This window comes from Rhipicephalus microplus, chromosome 3 (assembly GCF_043290135.1).
Source record: "Rhipicephalus microplus isolate Deutch F79 chromosome 3, USDA_Rmic, whole genome shotgun sequence".
Taxonomy (NCBI): domain Eukaryota; kingdom Metazoa; phylum Arthropoda; class Arachnida; order Ixodida; family Ixodidae; genus Rhipicephalus; species Rhipicephalus microplus.
In genome coordinates, this window is record NC_134702.1 from 238281562 (window position 1) to 238306216 (window position 24655).

General features: G+C 48.0%; 1 protein-coding gene across 2 annotated transcripts in view; it reads right to left on the reverse strand.

Moving 5' to 3' along the window:
- The window catches only part of Nab2 (Nuclear polyadenosine RNA-binding 2), a 148371-nt gene that overhangs the window by 105576 nt on the left and 18140 nt on the right, over nucleotides 1–24655 (reverse strand). For both annotated transcript variants that reach the window (XM_075890831.1, XM_037420191.2), the window contains exons 7-8: nucleotides 18762–18916; nucleotides 15035–15135 (exon numbers count right to left, since the gene is read on the reverse strand). In XM_075890831.1, coding sequence (XP_075746946.1) covers nucleotides 15035–15135; nucleotides 18762–18916 — 256 coding nt within the window. The remainder of the gene's footprint in view (nucleotides 1–15034; nucleotides 15136–18761; nucleotides 18917–24655) is intronic.

The following is a 24655-nucleotide window of genomic DNA, read 5'->3' on the forward strand; positions in this document are numbered from 1 at the left end:
CTGCACAGCCCTCAAAGCACGCACGTTTACCTCAAAGGGGTTCGTTTTTTGTTGCCCGGAGCACCTCGGGGACGACCACGCACTGTTCACTATGCCACAATTGTCACAAAAAAGTCCCATCCTCGCCGCGAGTCCAAGGCAGTGCGTAGTCTCGAGGCGTATCGACCCTTCGTCGCACTTGTTGCACTTTACTGACGAAAGCAGACCGTTCAGCATCTTCTTATTTACAATGAAGAATGTGGAGTCCTTACCGCCGTCATTTTCGTCGCAGCCTTCGTTCAGAAGCTCGAGCTTCCGCTTTGAAGCGGACTTCGATGCTACGGCATCCAAAACATCCCGCCTTGTCTGCGCCCGCTGCGCGATTTCTTCACTGCTCGGAATCTGGGCCGAAACTCGCGATAGAATGTTCGACGCGCGCACGCCCGGAGTTGCAACGGCTGCCGACGCGGTGCCACCGCAATCGGGTTCGCGAGAGCGTCCATCACGGTCGACGGCATCCGGCGGTCTGACATACGACGATGTGGCACCTTCCACACTCTCGGCCTCACAACAATCAGCGAAGGGTCTGAGTAGAGGCTCCGTGACGCTTGAAGAGCATGCTCCGTCCGGAACTGCGACTGGGACGGCAGCCGCAGTCGTCTGCCCTTTGTTCCAAGCTTTCCGACGCTTGCCGTACTTGTGGACGCTCCGGAACTTTTTTTGCGACAACATAGCACCGCAGTATGAGCAAGCACTCAGAAGAGACCACCGATGTAAACAAAGCTTGGTAAAAAAAGCACGCGAACGATCACAAAAACAGCAAACTGGCAAAAACCGAAGCGCACGCCGGATGATTCTCGACACGGCGGCCGCAGATGCGCTCGCGCTTCCAAGGTTGCCAAGGTGCGCGGCGCAGCTTTGACCAGTAAGAGGTCGCGCCTGCTACCACGTGACCCGCGCAGCCAATTGCCGTTCTTCGTTTTCGTTTTTTTACTTGCTCCTCGCGCTTTTATTTTCACTCGGCGAAATACGAGACCGCGACCATCGGGAAGCCGGCTTTCTCCTCTTTCCAAAGCTACCAAAATGGCGGCCCACAGTCAACAACTTGGCGCGTTTGTGCGGCGTGAACAACACCGTTTCAGGGGCTTTTTTTTCGCACTTTTCGGCGACTAGCCTCGGCAAAAACACTATTTGCGGGATTTGTAGCGCACGTTTCGCTGTAATATTTTAGAACAAGGAAGTTGAAGGTCTGAAGATTACGAAAAAAAATAAATCAGAAAATCGCATATTTTGACCAAAATCGGCACTTTACTTGCCGCGCCCCCCCTTAAGTATTTTGCCACTAAAACGTGAATATAGTAGTTAACATTTACTGTGAAACACGAAATTACTTCAGCTCATAAACTGCTATCAATATCCATGATGCAACAGTGAGCAGGTGCGGATAACTTCAAGCCTCGGCAAATATACCAAAATATTTTTTGTATTAGTGCAATAAAATATGAAAATGCCACAGCTTTTATATGCAGTTTTTTATTCCCACTGCTCAACTTGTATTCTATGGTACAGCTATTGGTCATCTCTTGGGAGCAACAGACCTGGTGTAGGTATAGAGAAGTGCCTGCTATTCGTTGCTAATAGGACAAATACAGTTGCATTAGAACCAATGAGACCTGTCCCGGCATTTTAAGAACTGAATTGATGAGGCTATGTTGTATAGCCTGCAGCAAAAAAGAAAAAAACTCGAGTATATGTTCAATTACTTTTTTCTTCAAACTGTTTTTTCGTGCCCTCCAGGTCCCTAATGCATTAATTCTTTTGCTAGTTTTTATTAGTATTGTAGAGAGGAAGAAGAATATGTGCCGCAGTGGGTCACGCCTTTAGGAAGAGGAGCCAAGCACGAGCTGTGCCCCCGAGCGTTGTGTTTCCTGCGTCGGTTGCTGCCGCCCGCTTTCCGCATCAATAGACCTGCTGTGCAAGTACTACTTGCGCCAATAAACCCCGTTTCAGAGAGGTGGAGGTGCTGGGTAACTCAACCTGGAACTCCGCAACAGGAAACTACCTGCCATCCCAGACATGGCTGAAGAAAACACCCAGCAAGGTACTACCCAGCCTCCGATGGTCATCGTGCCCACTGCGCTACGCGTGCGCGATCCACCGACGGTACTGATGAGCAAAACGTAGAAGATTGGCTGTCGACATTTGAAAAGGTGGGCGCAAGCAACAAGTGGGATGACCCTTCGAAGCTGCAATATGTACCCTTCTACCTGAAAGAGGTGGCGAGTCTCTGGTCTAACAACCACCACTCGGAATTCGCCACTTGGGGTGCCTTTATGCTACGCATTACCGTTGTGTTCGGTCGCCCCGAGGTACGCAAGCTCCGTGCCGAACAGCGCCGCCTACGGGGACGCGCACAGCTTCAAGGAGAAGGCTTCACAAGCTACATCGAGGATGTGCTCGACTTGTGCAAGCACCTTGACCCTTCAATGATCGAAGCAGACAAGATCAAACATATTTTGAAGGGGATAGACGACGCCTTCCAGATGCTGCTGGCCAAGGGCCCACGTACCGTGTCCGAACTCGCCACTGTTTGCCAGAGCTTCGAGGAGTTGCGCAAACAACGGGTCATGACACGGCGTCCAGCGGCTACTGATGAAACTCTCGCGGCATTGAGCCTAGGTGGAGACCACAGCACAATCATGTCCGAAATCAAACGATATGTGCGCGAGGAGGTGGCCCGACAACTTTCGTGCCTGTCTTATCTAGCGGAAACGGAACCCTCTTCTGAGCATCTCGCGCCCACCATCAGGCAGGTAATACAGGCGCAGGTCTCTGAGGCATTGCCGTCCGTCTCTCAGACAGCACCCGTCATTGCGCCATTGACTTATGCTGCTGTTGCTGCTACTCCACCACGACCTCCGCTTGGGTTGACTCCCCAGCCTCTACGAGTATCAACGACGCCATTTCCAGCAACACAACAGCGCTATAACGGAAACCCTTGGCGCACAGTTGACAATCGCCCGATCTGTTACGCATGTGGATATCCAGGTCACGTGGCGCGCTTCTGTCGCCGGCGCTTCGCAACGGGCCTGGCTGCACCTCCGAGGTACCCTGACTACTCTTTACCGGCCCCGTACAACGCGCAACGAAAACTGCCACGTCAATGCGACCGACAATCAGTGAAACGTGACCCGTCACCAACCGAACTAGACCACCGTCCTGCTGCCGACTACCGATCATTCGGTCCCCGTCGCTCATTCTCACCACGCCGCTACCGTTCTCCGTCCCCTCTGCGTCGCCGACCGAACCCTGTAGAGACGGAAAACTGACTGCCGCAGCTCCGGAGGCACGAGCTGCGAATTCGTCGCATTGTACAAGTCCTCGCCCGTCCCCCACAAACGTTCTGGAAGTGTTTGTTGAAGGTCTACGAACTCTTGCGCTTGTTGACACGGGTGCCGCCGTATCTGTGATGAGTCAGAAACTCTGCCATTCGATACGAAAAGTAACGACGACGCCTTCCGACGTTTTGCTGAATACCGCGAGTGCGCAACCAATTCGACCAGTCGGAGCATGTACGGCGAGAGTAAACATTCAGGACGTCCTGTACCACATCGAGTTTCTCGTGTTGACCACTTGTGCCCACGACGTGATACTAGGATGGGATTTTTTGTCCCGCCACCACGCCGTAATTGACTGCGCTCGCGCGCAGGTGGAATTATCTGTGTTTTCAGATGCGCCATCTACCGACAATGAGCGCACTCACCTGGGCAAGCTTCTTGTTGCTTCCGACATTGATGTTCCTCCTCTTAGTGCCATCGTTGTCCCCGTCAATTGCACTGAATTGTCCGGCTCTACCGTTGTGTTCTCCCCATCTAACGTTTTCAGTCGCCGTCACGGTACGTCTCTGCCATACGCCGTTCTGCCACCTCACCAAGATACTTCCGGAATTGTCGTTTGCAATCCTAGCTCATGCCCTCTCACCTTAAGAGCTCACGAAACACTGGGCTATGTTCATCCTGTTGATGACAACGTTATTGTGCCTATTGAGTCCCACAACCCTGGCCAGCAACTTCAACTGAACGCCGTTACTCCTCTTTTTACGCGGGATGACTACTCCTCGGATATCTTCAATCGTTCCATCGACAGCAAGCTTCCTCCGGATCAACGGGACCAGCTAATAACCCTTCTGCATGAATTCCGAGATTCATTTGACCTTTCTCAAAAGGCACTGAGTCAAACTAACACCGTCGCTCACACAATCTACACCGGAACGCACCCTCCTTTGCGGCAACGCCCCTACCGCGTATCACCCAAGGAACGAATTGCAGAGCAGGTGGATGATATGCTTCTCAGCGCGGTGTCATCAAACCATCTTCTAGCCCCTGGTCTTCACCTGTTGTGCTAGTGAAGAAAAAAGACGGTTCGATTAGGTTTTGTGTCGACTACCGGCGAGTGAACAAAATTACACGGAAAGATGTATACCCTCTTCCCCACATCGACAACGCTATCGATTGCCTACAAGGTGCCGAATTCTTTTCTTCGCTGGACTTACGTTCAGGTTACTGGCAGGTTCCGATGGCAGAGTGTGACCGTCCCACAACAGCGTTCGTTACGCCGGATGGCCTATACGAATTCATGGTTATGCCATTCGGTCTGTGCAATGCACCTGCAACGTTTGAGCGAATGATGGACAGCATTTTACGCGGCCTTCAATGGCAGATATGCTTATGTTACCTCGATGATGTTATCGTATTTTCTCCTGATTTCCCTACCCACGTCGACCGTCTGCGCACCATTCTTCAGTGTCTTACCAAGGCAAACCTCCAGCTTAACCTAAAGAAGTGCCGCTTTGGGGCTCGCCAACTTACTATACTTGGTCACGTTGTGTCAAAGGATGGAATTTGCCCCGACCCAGACAAACTTCGAGCCGTAGCCGACTTTCCGAAGCCGACTTCACTCCAAGAACTTAGGAGCTTCATCGGCTTGTGCTCGTATTTTCGTCGTTTCGTCCACAACTTTTCTACAATAATAGCCCCACTTACACAACTACTGAACGGTCCAGCTAATCTTTCTAACTGGACCCTGGCATGCGACGAAGCTTTCCTTACACTGCGCCGCCTACTTACGTCCCCACCCCCGATTCTACGCCATTACGACCCAAGTGCCCCCACTGAAGTGCACACAGATGCCAGTGGCGTTGGTCTGGGAGCAGTACTCGCGCAACGAAAGCCCGGTATTCCAGAGTACGTCGTTGCATACGCAAGCCGCGCACTCAGAAAAGTGGAGATGAACTACTCCGTAACTGAAAAAGAATGCCTCGCAATCGTTTGGGCGTTAAGCAAGTTTCGTCCTTACTTGTACAGACAGAGTTTCGACGTTGTGACCGATCACCACGCACTTTGTTGGTTGGCGTCGCTAAAAGATCCTTCAGGTCGCCTTGGACGTTGGGCTCTTCGCCTACAAGAATTCGACATTCGTGTCGTCTACCGCTCAGGACGAAAACACTCTGATGCGGACGCCCTCTCACGATCACCAGCGAGATCCACCGCAGACCTGCATTCGGACCCCAGCTTTTCCATCGCTCCCATTTCCGTCACAAGCATGTCATCTGAACAGCGGAAAGACCCATGGATAACATCTCTCCTTAACATTCTTTCCGACTATTCAACATCTGCGTACCCACGCGCTCTTCGCCGCCAAGCCACACATTTCGCGATACGGGACGCGCAACTATACCGCAGAAACTAACACGCGAATGGTCGTAAATGGCTCTTGGTTATACCACGCCACATGCGATCTGATGTCTGTGTGTATTTCCATGCCGACCCACAACATGCTCACGCTGGTGTGTTAAAAACATATCAGCGGATCCGCCAGCGTTACTACTGGCGTGGTATGTACACTTTTGTACGAAAATACATTCGGTCTTGTTCATTATGCCAACGACGAAAGACAGCTGCCCATTCACCCGGATTATTACAGCCTCTACCGTGTCCGGCGCGCCCTTTAGACCGCATTGGTATCGATCTATATGGTCCCCTTCCTTACACTGCCACTGGAAATCGATGGATCATTGTCGCCGTCGACCATCTGACGAGGTATGCTGAAACAGCTCCACTACCTACGGCTGGTGCACGTGACGTAGCCAATTTCGTTTTGCGACGCTTCGTAGTGCGTCACGGGGCACCACGTGAACTACTAAGTGATCGACGGCGTGTCTTTTTATCCGAAGTTGTACAACAACTCCTTCAGGCATGCCGCACGGTGCACCGCACCTCTACAGCCTACCACCCGCAGACCAACGGTCTAACTGAGCGCTTCAACCGAACGCTAGGAGACATGCTCGCCATGTATGTCAATTCCGACTAATCAAACTGGGATGTCATTCTCCCATTTGTGACCTATGCGTACAACACTGCGACGCAGTCAACCACAGGCTTCTCGCCTTTCTTTCTTCTATATGGGCGTGAGCCATGCTCCACCCTTGACACCATTTTGCCGTATCGTCCCGACGTCTCAGAGTTCAGCCCTCTTTCTGAAATTTTGCACCACGCTGAAGAGTGTCGTCAGTTGGCCCGATCATTCACCTCGGACAAGCAAGCATTCGAAAAAGAGTGCCACGACCGCGACCAGCAAGTTGAGACTTTTGCCGTGGGCTCGCTTGTCTGGCTCCGACTGCCCTTCCACTCCCCAGGTCTGTCCGCTAAGTTTGCCCCCAAGTTTCACGGCCCTTATCGCGTCGTCGAACGTCGATCTCCTGTCACATACGTGATCGAGCCGGTCACGCCATCTACAGACAGGCGATGCCTTGGTCGTGAGACTGTCCACGTGAGTCGTCTCAAGCCATATCACGACCCACTCCTAATCTCGTCACGTTGACTTGCCAGGATGGCTCGTCTTCGTCGCCGGGGTATTGTAGAGAGGAAGAAGAATATGTGCCGCAGTGGGTCACGCCTTTAGGAAGAGGAGCCGAGCGCGAGCTGTGCCCCCGAGCGTTGTGTTTCCTGCGTCGGTTACTGCCGCCCGCTTTCCGCATCAATAGACCTGCTATGCAAGTACTACTTGCGCCAATAAACCCCGTTTCAGTTTGAATTTCAGTTAATTTAATCTAGCTTGAGATTCAATTTAAGAAACTTTTCTTGTAATCATCACTATAAATATGACTTGTAGTGTTCCAAGTTCTGCGTGTAAAAGGTCATTGTGTCCCATCTCATCAATATAAAGTTTTCAGTAGTTTGAACTAAGTGGCCCAATCTAACCAAGCTCCATCCAACTTGATGCATTAAAAAGCTCAATAAATGACATTCAAATTGAACCTACCACGGATAATTCAAGGAACACGCCATGAAGGCTGGTTTTTACAGTAATTTTGTCGAACGGCTGATGCCAATTGCTAACCACCATCAGCATCATGATCCTCTGATTACTATTGTGTGATTGACACATGAGTGATGGTAAGCTCCAATTACGAAAGCTATTTTTTGTGGTCCACGATATTTTGTGACTGCGATGCTCATTTTTCTGAACTGTTTAGTTGCATAGGTTGCAACATTATTGATCTTTCACTGTGGCTCGCATGAAGGCACAAGTGTTTATGCGTTCACACCCTACATTTGGAAATTTTCCAGCACTTCTCTCCTTGACAACCTTTCAGTGAGACTGAGAATCGATGCAAGTGAACTGCTGATTTTTCAGACATGCTTGAAAATTCGGACACTTTCGTGGCGTCGTCATAATCCTCATAGACATCAATGTTTAAAAACATGAAATTACAAGTACTGAAACTCTTTGACGTCAGATCTTTTCTGACTTTCTGCACGAAATGAAGGTCCAAATTGAAATTCGTCGAAGTCCCCATGTTTATCCCGTCTATTATTTGGAAGATTTGAACCAGTGCTTTCACGAGTCTATCCTTTTGTGACCATAACAGTGTCCGAAATTCAGCTTTGCCGCAAGGCTTAGCGTTATGGGGTGGGGTAGACAAAGAATCTGAAGAAACTATTATCGAAGTGCAGTGCTTCACAGATCAGCAGTGAAAATGCACGAGGCATGATGGCCGCACATGGCAAACACATCTGTACAACTTGACCCTTCGGTGGACATTAGGAGGAAACAAATCTTAAAAACAGTTTGGTGGAATTATAAATAACTACTTCATTCCAAGAAAGCCAATCCAAAGTTACAAGTGTTTTACTGTGAAGAAAAAAAACGGGACTCTTTATCATAAGTGCCTTCAGCTAACTGCTCAATAGTAAGCGCGACCTAACGAAGTTGTGAGTGTACAAAATGCCCCGGGCCCGTGTATAGCCGGGAATGGAGTTGGCCTAAAGAACACTTTGGCAGCAACCGCATGCTTATGTCGGCTTAGTTGGTGATGTGCTGCACACAACTAGGAACAAATGGCTCACACAGCAGCAGCACCTGTGCTTGTCTCTTCTATTTTTCGTAATTTGTCTTGGTTTGCACTGAAGTTTCAACCTTAAAAACCTTAAAAGCAAATACTGCATGTCAGTAGATATTTTCTACACACACTGGATAAAGCCGGATGAGCAATCCTTTCCTCCAGAACAGCCTTTGCAGTCTGCGTCATTTCCAAACGCTTCATGTGAGAGAGGCATAATTTATTTCTGAAATTTCGTTGTATCATTTATGTGTACGGTTTATTGTCCAAAAACCACCATATGATTATGAGAGATGCCGTAGTGCAGGGCTCCGGAAATTTCGACCACCTGGGGTTCTTTAACGTGCACCCAAACCTGAGCACACGGGCCTACAGCATTCGCCTCTATCGAAAATGCAGCCGCCGCAGATGGGATTCGATCCCGTGACCTGCGGGTCAGCAGCCTTAGCCACTACAACACCGTGGCGGGACGAAATTTCGTGTATCATGAGAAGCGAATTTGCAACTGGAGGTTGGCAAGCAGTGAAGGGGAATAGCAGCAGGTACCGAACATATTTATGAGGCACGCCTGGGCACACCTAGGCACACCAAAATGCTGGGTAAGTGCACTGGGAGACCTAAAGCTGGTTTGGATGTGTCCATGGCAATTTGACCACTTGAGCACAATAAAAAGCATGAATTCGTTTCATCGGACAGCCGAGATTTTCGGAGAATTTCGTGGTTCCCAGGCAGCCTAAAAACTCAAACAAAGACTGTATTCGGCAGTAGTGTACCAATTATGAAGTAAATTGAAGCTAACTAAGTGAACATAAAGTCACCTGTTTTGTAAGTGGGACCTGAACCCACAACCTTTGCTTTACATTTCCACGGAGTGTATGTGTATAACCCTTTCTTGTCTGTTGTGTTTGTGCCCTTCACATCGGATCTCAGGGGTTACATGAACAGGTATACCAAACGAAACTAATGGGAAAGCATTTCCCATTAAGCATTTCCCAAGTGTCGATGAAACTTAAACGCGGCTCGAGAAAGCAACGAAGATAAGCCAGAAGCGATGCTCACGTGTGTATGCTTAAAGGGCCACTCACCAGGTTTGACAATTTTGAGCTGACAAGCGCAATGTGTAGACGAGGCGTTCATGATCACGTCCGCCAAAATTTGCAACGCTACGCGCCGCGGAAATGGGTCAAATTTCTAGATGAACGCTGCTCCCCCTCCCTTCTGCCTGCGCACGCCTAGAGAATGAGGGCACACAGCAATGCAATGACATTGGTCCTCTACGTAAACGACTCTGCTCTGACGCTGTCAACAGTATACCACGTGACATGGCAAAAATTATTTAACGCAACATGCGTAGTTTATGTATTTGTTGCTTTAAGAGATTACTAAAACTTGAAATAGATAAAGACGCAATAAAAAATTGTGCGCGTCTTTCTTTCATTTCTTCCCTTGAAATGCTTTGAGATGCGGGGGTAATGTGCGAGCGTTTCGCATGCGCTCGTGATGAACCAATTCGAAAAATTTTTGTGGCAAAATGTTCCTCATCGGACACCCAACAACTTCCACTGTCTAAATAAAATTCGGTATGGGGCCCAATGAGTGGCCCTTTAACAGCCAAGACGTTCGCGACCAACTTTCGAGTTTCACGGCAAGCTCCTTACCACACCTCGGGAAAGATCTAAACGTCTGGTTTCACTGAGTTGACTATTGCTTTAGAACCTTCTGCATTCCCGATGAGGCAGCCATACCATTCATTATTTCAGGGCTTTCAGCTAACGACTTTACAAAGATGCGTCACCACACGAAGGTGGCTAGTATCAGTACTTAGGCTGACATGAAGGCAGTGTGGCAGCTTGGGCTAGTTGGTATGGCATGACGATAGTTATAGCGCGAGAACAAAACGACGACACAGAGACAAGAAGGACACGAAAGACACGAGCGCTCGTGTCTTTCGTGTCCTTCTTGTTTCTGTGTCGTCGTTTTGTTCTCACGCTATAACTATCATCATGAAGGCAGCGTCCCGCCGATGTTATAACATGGACTGCGATGTAACATCTAAGCAGCGAATGTTCGGTGGAACGCAACGAACAGGGAGTCATGTACAGACTTCGCATACCGAAAGCTCGACCTGATGGAGCAGTGCAACTATCCTGTACTACAACAGGAAAAGGGCCAAGTTATCATGGCTACTCTGTCACCCAAGGCAAAAAAGCACTTTTTTGATAAAACATTTAAGCGGCTAGACGATATAAGCTCTCTTCTGCACTTTGACCAGATCAGAGATTCGAAGGAAAGCATTCAAATTTTGGCTGCAGAAGAGTGTGGAATGCCATCCACAATGCCATCCGCCGAATTCAATGTTATGGCAAAGCGTTCGCCTCGGAAGCCTCTGCGCCGTCGTCAACGCACGGACAGCATAGGGCCTAGCGGTTCCGCAGATGATGAAGAAGCTGAGAAAAAGGTGAAAGAGGATACGAAAGCAAGGCCATCACCGTCGTGGCAATTGACTCATTCCCCAACACGTGTTTTTGAAAGGTCGCAAGGAAATGCCCCGAGAGTTCGTAAACTGTCCTTGGACTGCTACAGAAGTGGCCATTTTGTCACACAGTGTCATCTACCGCTAACTGCAGAATTTTTGAAGTGGCAGGAAGATTTTGAATCTTCGAGCTCACAACAGCGGGGAAACGAACAGCTAGTGACGCCGATGCCCGCAAGCAGTCGCCAGTAATTGAACAGGTGTCATGTGTCTCTGAAGCGGGTACTTTTTCTGTTCCTGTCGCCATCAACGGACAAATGATCGAAGGCATCTTGGATTCTGGAGCTGTCAAAAGCTTGATTACGGCTCCAATAGTTGACAAACTCGAATTAAGCATAAGGCCTTCGTCCCTACATTTGGTAGGAGCAAGCGGCCATCAGATACAAAATTTAGGTCAAGTCAGTGCTGTGGTGACAGTGGATGACCAAACACCGCAGCATGACTTTGTTGTTGTTCCCCAGATACCTCACGAAGGAATACTGCTAGGCGATGACTTCTTGCGGGCTTCAAGAGCCGTCATCGACTGGGGCTCTGAGAGCTTCGCGGTATCGATCCCCCAAAGGCTACGCAAGGTTTACCTGGTTAGGGAGCAACCACTGCCAGCTTTATCACGGAAGTTAATTCCTGTGGCCTGGCATTGCGTGTCGGAAGATGAAAATCATTTAATGGTCATCACCGGAACAAATTTTTTGTACGACCGCTATTCAGTCATAGTGGATTCCATGGTAACAACTGCATCGGAAAATACAACGAAGGTTTTGATCACAAACTGCTCTTCTCAAGCCGTGTTGCTTCCTTATCAGATGACAATGGCCTCATTGAAGAAGCAAGCAGAATTGAGGATATTGAACTTTCTGGAGAGGACTGCCAACAGATCCTCTAAATTTCATGCCTTCCTTCTCCTGTGAACCTTGATTCACCACCAGCTCATACAGTTGTCGATCCGCAGCACTGTTCAATCGCAATAGGAGACGTCAGCTTTAACATTGGCACAACGCTATCTTCCAATGAGTTGTAGGTCGTGAAGGATTTGTTGGTGCAACATTCGGTTTGCTTTGCACAGTCAAGTACAGATGTAGGCTCCAGCACAGTTGACTAAAATTGCATTCCAACTGGAAACGTGAAGTCAATATCGCAACGTCTTCGCAGATTGTCATCAGCACAGCGTGATCTCGTCATAAGTATGATCAAGGACCTCATTGATGGCAATATAGTGCGACCTTCTCGGGGTCCTTGAGCGTCACCCCTTGTCATTGTAGCAAAGAAAGACGGGACGACGCGCATGTGCGTTGATTATCGACGTCTCAACGCTGTCACTGAAGACATTGTGTAACCTTTCCCAAGAATTGAAGATGCGCTGCAGGCACTTATCGGAAGCAAGTACTTTACTGTTATGGACTTGGTGTCTGGATTTTATCAGATCGCCATGCATCCAGATGACATACAGAAGACTGCCTTCGTCACGCTGTGGGGTCTTTACAATTTCCTCCGAATGCCATTTGGCCTTAAAGGTGCCCCATTCACATGTCAACGAGCCGTGGATACCATCATTGATGGTGTTAAATACGACAATGCCTTTGTGTATATGGATGACTGCGTAGTCTTCAGCCGGACATTTGAACAACACGTTTCCCACCTTCAGAACTTATTTACAAGGTTCGAAATAGCAGCCTTGATGTTCAAGCCACAGAAGTGTTTCTTTTTTTATACTGCCATCAATTACCTCGGGCTCGTCTTCACAAAAGATGGTGTATCTCCGGACCCATCGAAACTGGCAGTGGTTCAGGCTTTCTGGCCTCCTTGAAATGAACAGGAAATACAATCATTCATCGGGCTCACATCGTACTTCAGAAGGTTTATCCCGAATTACAGCGTTATTGCAGCACCTCTTCGATCACTCCTAAAGAAAAACGCTACTTTTTCTTGGGAACAAGATCAGCAAGTGGCATTTGAGACATTAAAGAACGCGTTGTGCCAGCCACCTGTCCTTAAGCTATTCTCCGAAAAACTAGAATTTGGTGTCCAAGTTCACACAGATACATCGCGGCTCGGCTTGAGAGGTCTATTGCTGCAAGAAGATGAAGAGCGACGATATTGTCCAGTGCTATACTTGAGTCAATCTCTCAAAGGTGCATAGTTTAATTATTCTTTGACAGAACTGGAAGCTCTTGCAGTAAAATGGGCATTAGAAGAGCTATGACCATACTTGATTGGCCGAAAATTTCAAGTTGTCAGCGACCACCATGCACTGTGCTGGGTCTTGTGCTACAAGAAAACCAATGCCTTCTTCGTTGGTCACTGATTCTGCAGGAATTTGACTTTAATGCCATCTATAAATCAGGAATTCTGCACAGTGCACCAGATTGTTTTTCCAGGAACCCCCCAATGTTGATGATGCTGAACCAATTCCTGCAGTACCATATCCAAAACTGCCGATTTTGTGACAACATGGGTAATGAGCAGCGTCAGGATGCATTTTACACTAAAGTCCTGAATATGCTTAGGGGTGCGCCGGGCAGGAAAAAGCAACAGAAATGCGTGCAGAAGAAGTTTATCACGCATAACGACGTGTTGTATAAAAGAGACCAAGGCCCAGTCAGCAGTCAATTTCTCCTCTGCCTTACTGCACAACGACAAGCTGAGGCACTTCGTGAAATGCATGAAGGACAATACGGTGGCCACATGGGCATCAGGCGAACATTCAATGCCCTTAGATCTAAGTATTACTGGCCGAAACTCTATGCAGATGTCAGACGGTACGTGTGTCACTGTGACCTTTGTCAGCGGTTGAAGATGTCGACATCGGTGCCTTACGGTCTATTACAGCTAATAGAAGTCCACAGCCCATTTCACACAGTTGGGATGGACATAATAGGGCCATTGAAAACTTCAAGAGATTACAAGTACATCATTGTAGCCATTGATTACCTCACTAAGTTCGTGGAGGCAAAACCACTCCGGAACATAGAGGCCGCAACCGTTCAGAAGTTTGTCGAACGACGGATCATCTCAAAGCACTGATGCCCAGCCACATTTATTACAGACCGCGGTACTCAAATGATGGCGCACTCTTCTGAAGCATACCTCAAACATCGGGGCATCAGACATGCTGCCACTACCGCATATCACCCCGCAGCAATCGGCTTGTGCGAAAGAGCCAATAAGACAATCAAACAGATTATTGCCATGACTACCGCGGGGGGAGAAAAATGGGCTGATGTCCTCCCTTATATTGTATTCTGTTACAACACCAGGTACCAAGACACGGTTGGTCAAACCCCCTTTGTTCTGGTCTACAGTAGGGATCCGGTACTACCATTAGATGTTGTTACGATACTACCATTAGATGGTTAGACAGACAGCGGCACTTCCAGTGCCGCTGTCTGTTTCCTTCTTTCTCTTGTCCCTCGTTATTGGCGCTGTTTTTTAAGTGAATCATGTCGTACCAACTCGCCCAAGCAACCACGTTAGGTACTTGGTGCGTGTCTCGCGCCTTTGCGCGAGGAAAACGAAGTAAATCGGCACCAAGCTCGCGGGCGCTCGAGGAACGTGGAATAAAAAAAAGGGTCTGGCGGTCCCTTCCTGATCTTTAAAGAGTGTGGACGTCCTTCTTACGCTGCCTCGGAACCCAGTATATCCGACGACCACAACGGCACGTCATAGCGACGGTGGCCCAACTTCGACGTCCAATAATCAAGCTCTTCTGGCTGTCACATCGCGTTCTTTGGTTTTGCTCTGACTTGTGGTAGCTGTTTACTACAGCTACCACAAGCGTCTATGAGCACAAAGGTTTGTTCAATCATTATTGATAAGATGTTAGTCGTTGGAATGGAGACGTACAACTAAACGTCAACGTAGATGCAGCCACATTAAGTGGTGCTTTAGCTTTCAAACACCAACTGACATTGCGCAAGTTCGCTTGTATCAATGTACAGTAGATTTTCAACTACGCTTTAATTCTGTGTTTTACCGATTCCTATGATGAAGGGATCAAGCATGTTTTTTTTGTTTGTTTTTTGTTTTTTGTTTTTTTTGAGAAAATCTCCTGATGGTTACACTCGTTGATGGTAGCAAGAGAGTTCACGTGTCATCATAAAGTGAGGCTGATGAGAGAGACTCACAGGGGTTTCGGCGAGCACTGCTGGAGACAGACTGGTGGGCAGCCTTCATGGCCTTGAGTAGCAGAAGCTTGTTCGCCTGCATGCCCTCGGGCACGCTCGATCTGCAAGAACCAAGAAGTAAGGGCTGCATCTGCAATCAGCTAGACCAAGCCATTCATTCACTGTACAGTCAGTCATACTGAACTGGGTCCCATTGAAACAGTCGTTGTGACTAGGCTTCAATGAATATCAATACGTAGTTTGTTCAACAGAAATAGCAAGTGAATATCAGCTAGTATTGGACAATTGCAATGAACAACGAGCAGCAGGATTCTAATAGTTGTGAGGAGAAAGTTATAAGCACCACAATATGCGATGCTTGCAAATTTACCATGTTTAGCCTTCATACACAAACCTGTACAACCAGCTCTTAAACGTAGAAGAAAATTATTCAGGGAGAAAAAGATATGCACACTTCACACTGAAGTGTGGCTTCACTGCAGCGTAGATTTCACCAACCGTATTCACTTGCATAATGATATCACTTATGTAATCCCGCCCCTATACTTTGCCGTCAAAATTTTGTCCAACCCCACCCCGCATAATGATCGCACACAGAGCTTGCTGTAGCAATAAGTTGTGTGTGATGTTTAGCTGATGAACATCATGTTTACCGTCTCACGAATGTTCCATAAGTAACTTAAGACTCGCCAAGAGAGTTGCACGCAGCAAACAGATTCTCAATTTACACCCACCCCACACGCAGATGCGCCACATTAGGATTGCAGTAAGGACAAATGCCACAGTTTTCACTGCATGCCCGCCATATGTTTTTACTTCTGTGGAAGCTGAACGCGCCCACCTCTGTTTCTGTTCTATTAAAACAGACATGGCTACACTACTGCCACAAATTTGCCTACTGAAATAAGATCATTCATTATTTCGACATAAGAAACTGCTTTGACACATGTGACCGACCCCTACGACTCACGGAAAAAAAAAACTGATTTGCCTAGCTTTGTCAGCTGCGAGAAATGTTTTAATATTCAGGACGACCGTATTCACTTGCATAATAAACCCACCTTTTTTTTTTTTTTTTTTTCAGAAAAGTTGACACAAATTTGGGGGGTAGGTTCATTACGCGAGATAAAAGTCACAAGAGTTATAACAGCGAAAATTTCATGTGACGTTTTTGCTCGTTTTCGCCCGTGAAATACACAACAAATCTTTTTTGTAGCCTGAAGCTCTTTTTGTTCACTCACGTAATGAAAGTGCCCAAATCAAAGCCAGCCGTGTAGCTAGCATACCAAAGGAACGCACCCTGCGCAGCCAGTGTCTCAACTAAGTTCAGAACAACAAACCCGACAACATATGCAGCGTGAAATCAGGGCGCACTAATGTTGCGGTAGATGTTGCGGGTGCACAACGCGCCATCGGCACGATGGGTGCGGTTTCGTTTTGTATGGCCTCCAAGATAGAGAGCGCGCAGCGTGTTACTACGCCACTTGCGCACCATTTTGGAGGCCATGCATTTTGCTATTGTGCCGCTGTGCTTGCGTGGCACTATAAGCAAAGAGGCTTCTCCTGCATTCGACAGATGGGGCTTTGTCGTAAAAGACGCCACTTTAAATTTTGATTGACATCGTACGCGTTCCCGCTGCTCGCAACTTTTTAGCATGGTTTCAAAACTATGTTTTGACTTTTATTGCGCAGTTATCTTGCGACATAATGGCTTGATTTACCATTGTTTCAATCGTCAATAGCACTGGCTATCATGCCGAAAAAATATGAACAGATACATTAAAAATATATTTTTTTCTCTGTTTTGAAGGACCAAGATAGGGGGTGGGTTCATTGTGCAAATGAGTTCATTGCACTAATAAATACGGTATTACAGCGGCATCTGGCTGTTAGCTGACCTGTTGTAGTACTGCAGCAAGAAGCTACCGATGTATTCCCGTAACTGCGGAGAATAAACACAAACAAAAGTTCACAACACTGCCATCCATCACCGCGTCTATGACCACGTTTTTTTCACCATGTGCATTGTCATTGTTTATATGAGTGCCATTTCACGATGGGGAGATAAGAGATTTACTACCATGTTTAAGCTGAAGGTGGTCGATTATGCGCTAGAGCATAGCAACCACCCTGCCAGCAGGCATTTTTATGCCGACCAAATCCAAACTAGGTACTAGAAGAATCAGTGCGAGAAGCTCATGGCTACCGGCAGCACGCACCGGGTTCTGCACGAGCCCAAATCTGAGAAGTTTTCAGACGTAGAGAAGGCGAACCTCGAAAACGTCAGGACATGGGCAAAGACATGCGGTGTCATTGGACATGATAAAGAAGCAGGCGCGCACAATTTCCCAGAGGCTGGGAATTTCCACAAAGTCCGTGGCAGTGCTATGCTTTTGGGCTGTCGAACCATGAAGTAGCACCTCCGATGAGATGGTCGCCAACAGCTCCAAGAAAGCGGCCACATCAAACACGCTCGGCAAAACAGAAGATGACCTTTCATGGTGCTGTGACGATGACATTGCCAGTACCAACTGGAAATTGTGTGCCAACGACACTGATGCCGGTGATGCTTCAGACTCTTAATGAAAGTCAGAGATTCAGTGAATGAAAAAATAGAAGGGTAATGTGCAATAAATGTAGTTACAGCGTAATGTGCGCATTACAAAGGATTATTTTTGGTTATGTTTGTGATAGCTATTGCAAGAATCATGATCTGCAACTCGTTAGCATTTTGGATGCTCGAACAATTTTTTCAAAAAAAAATTTACTGCGTCTTAACAATCGCACTGCGAAATTTGGGTCTTTTTTTTTTTTTTTCAAGTGCGCTCATCATGGGAGTAAATACAGTAAATATATGCACCTTACAACTACGGCTTTACAGTAACGCGGCCTTACAAAACAGGGTAACCACCTTTTCTGGTGAGTTACAAGCAGTAGATAATGTCAAAACATTCATTTCGAATGTTTGGAAATTTTAAATTTGTGTCAAAGCGAATATGAATACACTCAAACATCGATATAACGAACATCGATATAACAAGATGTTGGTTATAACGATGTAAATAAAGAATAATCGTGCAACAGACATAGTGTTAGGAATATACCTTTAAAACAAACTTTCAGATATAAAAAACTTGAACAGTTGTTCAAGCTTGGGCCATCAAGCTGCCATAATGGGCATTTCTTCAAAATGTTTTTGGAAATCGCATTAGATCAGCAGGCTCATGCTCATATCATCTAGCGGGCCACATTAGCGAAATTTAGTCCAACGAGGGCCAGGGTAGCGAAGAAAGTAGAAGTGGGGGAGGGGGTATTTTAACAAAAAATCGTATAACGTTAACATTTGAAAGAACGTCTTCTGCATATCTGACAAGCGGGTCATATCTGCAAGAGACTCACGCAGGTTTTGACAAAAACATCAAATCTATACGCTCTGCAGAATGGCTAAACCTGAAAAACAGAGTTTGTTCTATGGTGACGTCTCAGAACATAGTGACCTCAGGAAGAAAATGCTGGAGATCAATCATGTCTCTGAAGTTCCCAGAGCAAAGCATTACTGCCAATCTTCGAGAAAATAATGTGAATACCATTTTTTAGCAAAGGTACAAATGTTTATTCTTATGCCATGGGCCGCAAGCGAAAGGTAGGAGGACCCCGTGTTTATTTAAGACCCCTGAATTAGACACTCAAGGTAGCCTCCAAGCTGTCCAAGGTGACATCCACTTACCTCCTTTCGGAAACTTTGACCACGCTTACAATGGAGCCCACTGATGGGTTGCTTGGGTCGTACTCTTCGTCGTCATCTTCGGCCTCGCTCAGAAAGTGCGGTTTCCGGCGCACGACGGCTGCTGCTGCTACCACAGACTTCTTGGTTGGCCGTTCCTGCAATCATAATTACGTTTCCCCCAATTAGTGACAGGTGGCCTCAATGTGTACACGCAGTGCATAACAAAACTTGGATAAAGGAAAGTTGTTTTGCAAGCGAGAAAACAAGAATGCCTGCCCTCTTATACTGTTCTCAAGGGCTCCAATAATTGAGGCCATGTCAGCACCAGCACTCAAGGCCTGCCATACAGTTACTAGGCATCTCAGTGCTCGTACTGTGCAAGGAGAAAGTGGGTGTGCATGTGCATAATAGCAGAATACATACAATGTAAAAGAGGTCATTCTAATGCTTCAGTGGCATACTAATCACGTAACCCCTATGCATTGGGGTGAAGGTGAAATTCCAATACTGCTGCTGCTGCAAGTAAGTCAGTCAACTAACTTTATTTGGGTCCTAAGGAAATACAGAGTCGTAGTTGTGGGCGACACCCACATTGGGGCCGCAAGACCATGGTCCTCCACCCGTTCATGGGCCCTTTGAACAGCCCTTAGTTGCTCATAGAGATTGCTGCTTCAGAGGGCTTCCTCCCAGTCCTCTTGTTTATTAAAAAAAGCATTTTTTAACGCCGAGCATTGCCAGAGCATGTCAGTGGATCACCACGTGAGAGTGCTAGGTCACTCTTGCAAGATCATGAAATTGCCGACAGTAGTAACTTCGATTATTTTATTTGTTTACTTATGCTACAGTGTGCTCTTGATAGTTCAAGCCCGAAGAAAGCCCAATTATTCATTTAACCTACCAGAAGTTCTCATAAATGCGACAACGGGCAACATACACACTTGTATTGAAATGAAACATTCACATGTACATATTTGCCAACCTGGAAACCTCGAAATTTCAGAAATTAGGAAAGGCAGATGTATCACATAAAAAAAAAATAGTGTTCTATGCACTGTTCCTCGGGGCTGCACAAAGATCACAGACAGCTCTGAATAATTTTCAGTAATGCTTTTTATACATCACTGATCCTACATGTATAGTCGAGCCCACATATAACGGCCTCACTTAAAAGGAACTTTCGCTTAAAACTAACAATATCCTCGTGACCGTGAAAATATACATTGGTTCAATGGCACAAAATCGCACTTACAACGAACTTCTCCCGAGCGCCGCTGATCAGTTACAGCGAACGGAGTCGGCGCTCCGCCGACTTCCTGAAAAACCAGATCAGGCATCGGCGAGGAGCCCATACAACCATATTGTTAAACGATGAACCTGCCTGTGCACTTCTCTAGTTGCCGCTCTCCCCGACCTATTTTTGTCACCCACCCCTTCGGCCTTTGTTCTTCCTCCCCACTACTCTGAGCACCCCGCATCCCCAGACGAGGCCCGTGTTTTTACACTGCCACCGATCTTTCAAAGACCAATCGGCCATCTACCCTGTTTTTGATCGCTGGTACCGTCGCTGGCGTCGCCGGCCTGGAGTGACCAGACCATTTTCCAACATCGTCGGCCACCAACTGTATCCGATCGTCTGCGCCTAGGGCACGCGTGTACACTACCCCACCGACTCTGATAATTTGCGATTCGTTTCGTGTTTGGGACTTGTTCTCACTCACTTCGCACTCAGCTCAGCATGCCCTCCGCACGCGTGCGGAAGATCAGAAACGGCTGTTAATGTGCACAGAACGCATCGCAGAATATCGAAGTTGGTGAGGCCACGCAAACCCTCCAGCACAATAAAACGATTCCTTGACCACGGCACCCGATTCTTTGAACACCGCCACGTGCACCAATCCAGGCGGCCGTGCTTCGACTTCTGCATGCGCAGGCTCTCTGTCAAGTTTTTCACGTGCGAGTTGCATGTTTCGCGGACCTTTCAAGCAAGCTACCCAACCTGCCTCCTTTTCGTGTGTTTTGGTTTTCAAGGTCGCCCTCCCGTCTCATCCTCCACTCTGTCGCAACTCCTTGCCCTTCTTTCGCAAGTTTGCTCTCCTCTCTTGATCAAAACCCCTTCGCCAGTCTCCACCGCTCCGCGACGCCAGCCACGCTGGCTCGAATTAGTTTCATTTTCTGTCTAGAAACGAGCACAGAGCTGTTCTACGCGTTCTGGCATGTTTGTCACGTGTGCGCGTCTGGCTCACTCTTGGTGTGCGTGTGTGGTCAGGATGGCAGACTGGAGGACTTGCACGCTTTTTCCTGCCGCTCAACAAAACGTCGAAAGTGTGACCGCCTGGCTTGAGCGTTGTTACGACTGTCATCATTCTTGAAGTTTTTCGGCCTTTGTGAACGGGACGAAAATATTTCGACGCATTCCAAGCAAGGGTGTGCCGTCAAGACGGGTTGATTTCCTCTCGGCGAAACCTGAACGATGGGTTCGAGACTGGTTCGCACAAAGAAAACGCACCAGCCAAGAGAGGCCATTGTGAGCTCGACTCAAGAAAGGCCATGGTGTTTGCTGCGAGCAAGGCTTTCGAGGCAGACATGGAGGCAGCTGGGCCATTTTCAAGGTCACCGAGGATCTGAAAATCTCTGAACCAGCATGGTATTTGCAGTTCAGGCTGCAAGCTAAAGCCAAATTGGTTGTGGCTGCATCTTGCGAGGACAAGCGGAGCCCCGGGATATGTGCAGCTAAGCCGCAGCTTCTAGCAAACAACCAGGAATGGAATGTGGGGGTGAAGAAAAGGATAATGCTCTATCTGCTGCAGCCCTTGCCGGAGCCCGCCTCGGCGACGAGGGATTAGTTGACTAATCATCCCCCCCCCCCCCTTTCTCCATAGGATCAGCTGAATGGGGTGGCATGCTTTGAAGGTATGCTGGCCCATCACTACATTGTCCTACCCAAACAGTCAGGCAAGTTTGACACGTGTACTGACAGCCGGTTTTTCGAACCTCACCCAGCTGCCAGAAGAATCTTGGAAACCAAGATCATCGGACATGCGCGAAACTTGGTGACGTGTGCGAAAACGTCAATGCTGTGCTTTGGTGACCATATTTGGGCATCGTGTGGACTATGCCCTCTCCGCATGCATTGTGTGGTGTCTTTCCTCTCCTTCGTGGGTGGAGCACCTAGACCATGGAGCGCCCTATTGGCGGAAGCCGTGGACAATGTGCCCAGGGTTGGCAACTAGGTGCTATATAAGCCGAACACTTTCGTGTATTTCAAGTTCTACAGTTCAACAGTTCTCCTGTACAGTTTTTGACTTCTTGGTCTTCTTTCGAACTCTCGATTACTAACCATGTAAATAAATAGTTGTCGTTTTCACGAGTGCCTCAACTGACTTGTTCGACGATGGGTCCTAGTACGGGGGCCCACTACCAAACTGAGACCCGCGGGACCCGGAGTCGCAACAACTGAATGGCAGCGGTGGGATCGCGTCAACCCATGTCGCAACCACTGGATTCAGCGGAGAAATAGCGTCAACCCAGGTCGCAACCACTGGATTCAGCGGAGAGATGGCGTCAACCCAGGTAGCAACGACTCGATGACAGCAGTCAGATGCTACGACCCCATCGACTTCGAGAGGCGATTGGACAACGGTCGGAAGCTCTGAGCTCATCGACTTGAGAGGCAGCTGAACGGCACTTCTGGGGTGACACGAGGTCATCGACTGCGAGAGGCAACCGGAAGGCACTGCTGAGATGCACGACGCTGGAGGTACAACTGCGAGCCAGGTGAGTGCCGACTTTCTCTGCTAAACTTTACCAGGCATTTACTAATGTGCGAGTAAACGCTGGTAGGGAGAATAGCTTTTTTTGTCATTGTGTAACTGGCGTCAGGCAGATTGTGAGATAGCTTCATTAAGCTATAGTCTGTGGGTGACGGCAAGGTTAACAGTGACAGATCTATTTTAGTCATCAGGTTAACAGATAACTTGCGTCGGGCAGATAATTGTGAGATAGCGTGTTTAAGCTATAGTCTGTGGGTGACGGCAAGGTTAATGGTGACAGGGCTGTTTTAGTCATATGGTTAACAGATAACTTGCGTCGGGCAGATAATTGTGAGATAGCTTGTTTAAGCTATAGTCTGTGGGTGACGGCAAGGTTAACAGTGACAGAACAGGATTCCGTGTAAGAAAGGAAGCTTTTGCAGACTAAGTTAACAAGTAACTTGAGGCAAGGCAGAAAACTAGGGCTGTCATTGTCAGGGTTAATTAGCTGCAAGACAGGAATCATTTGTGGAACACAGAACGGTACCGGAAGCAGTCATGAATCTGAAAGCCCTGCAAAAACCCGTATTGCTAGCGATCGCAGAGGAGTTGAAACTGGATGTGTCGGGCTCCCCAAACAGAACAGAACTGATCGAGCGGATCGTCGGGACAGGGACAAGCGATGAGGACCTCTCAGAGTATGTCGAGAGCATTCAACAGAGAAAACAGGCAGAAGAAGCCGAAAGGATACGTACACACGAAGCTACGATGCAGGCCATTTTTGAGAGGATAGAAAGGTCGAATAATCGCATTCGGGAACTGCATCAGGATCTTCGTCCGTCGTGTATATGTGAAGTATGTGTAAAGCCTAAAAGGTGCGGTGAAGTGGCGAGTACGGTGCAGTGTGAAGTCACCAAAAAAGCCGCTGTTTGCGAGGTACCGCCCGAGAAAGGTACGCGTCTCTATCAGTGCGACATGCAAAGTGATCCTTCGGCGGAGAGAAAAGAGCAACAGATCGTTAGTAAAATTGCGCCAAGGAAAAGTACGCGACTCTCCGATGATGCGAAGGTAGTGCATGTAGAGAGCGGGACGGCGGCTGGTATGCAAACTGTAGCAAGTCCAAAAGGTGTTCCATGTGAGACCGAGGCTGGTTCCAGTCACCCTGGTGGAGTCATTGAGCAGATTGATGAGCTGGAGACCACGCTCGAGCCTCAGCAGGGAAATGACCTTTTGGAGGTTGAAAGAAAGGCTGACGAAGGTAGTCCTAACTGTAGCGAAGACATAACGCTACTGAAACCCGACAGTACTGCCAGCGAGGGCGAGCTACTGTTGAAAGTATCTCCTACAGATAGCGTGGGAAATACCTCAGAGGGTGAGAAAGTACATTGCGAGGCTGTCGTAGGTGTACAAACAGGCGCAAGTTCGGTAGAGGATCGTTTCGAGGAAAAGTCTAAACCCAGCAGCATGAACAGAGCTTGTGCGGTGTTAGAGACATGCCTCGTGCAGCGGCACGTAAACGATCGGCCGAACGATAAAAACTACCCGGAAATTGAGAAGGACGCGAATTTCCAAGAGTTCTGACCTGTGGAGGGCCCAGCGTCTGGTTTTGCGAGGGGTAGCACAGATAAGTTAGCCCGACAGAGCAATGGAGCGGAGAAATCGAAGGGCAAAGGTTGCAGAAAGGGTGATGCACAGGCACACCTGAATTGTAAGATTGCCGATGACGCAACCAGGGAAGTTCGCAACAACCAAAGAAAGGTTGCACGTAAACGTCACCGCAAAAGAAGGAAGCGGGGACGTGCGGCACCACAAAAGGTGGAGGCAGAGGGCATGCCGCAGCGAAAACGGAAGGGTTGGCCATTGGGCAATTCTACAAATCGTACTTCGCGGCGTATGGTCAGGCGAAATTGGCGAGAGAGGAGTAGCGGAAAGGGACGCGGGTCTCCAAGAAGGAAGGCGTGGTTGAAAGGAACAGGTTTGCGTTGACAACGATGTTGACAAGTTCTTAAAAGAAAGGCTGCGAGTCCTAAATTCAGGGTGGAACCAAACACCAAAGGAAAATGGCGTTTCCTCCGCACTTCTGGAATCTTCGGTGTTACGAATAAAGCAGGCCAGAATCAGCAATGAGGCGAGATAGCAAAGTTG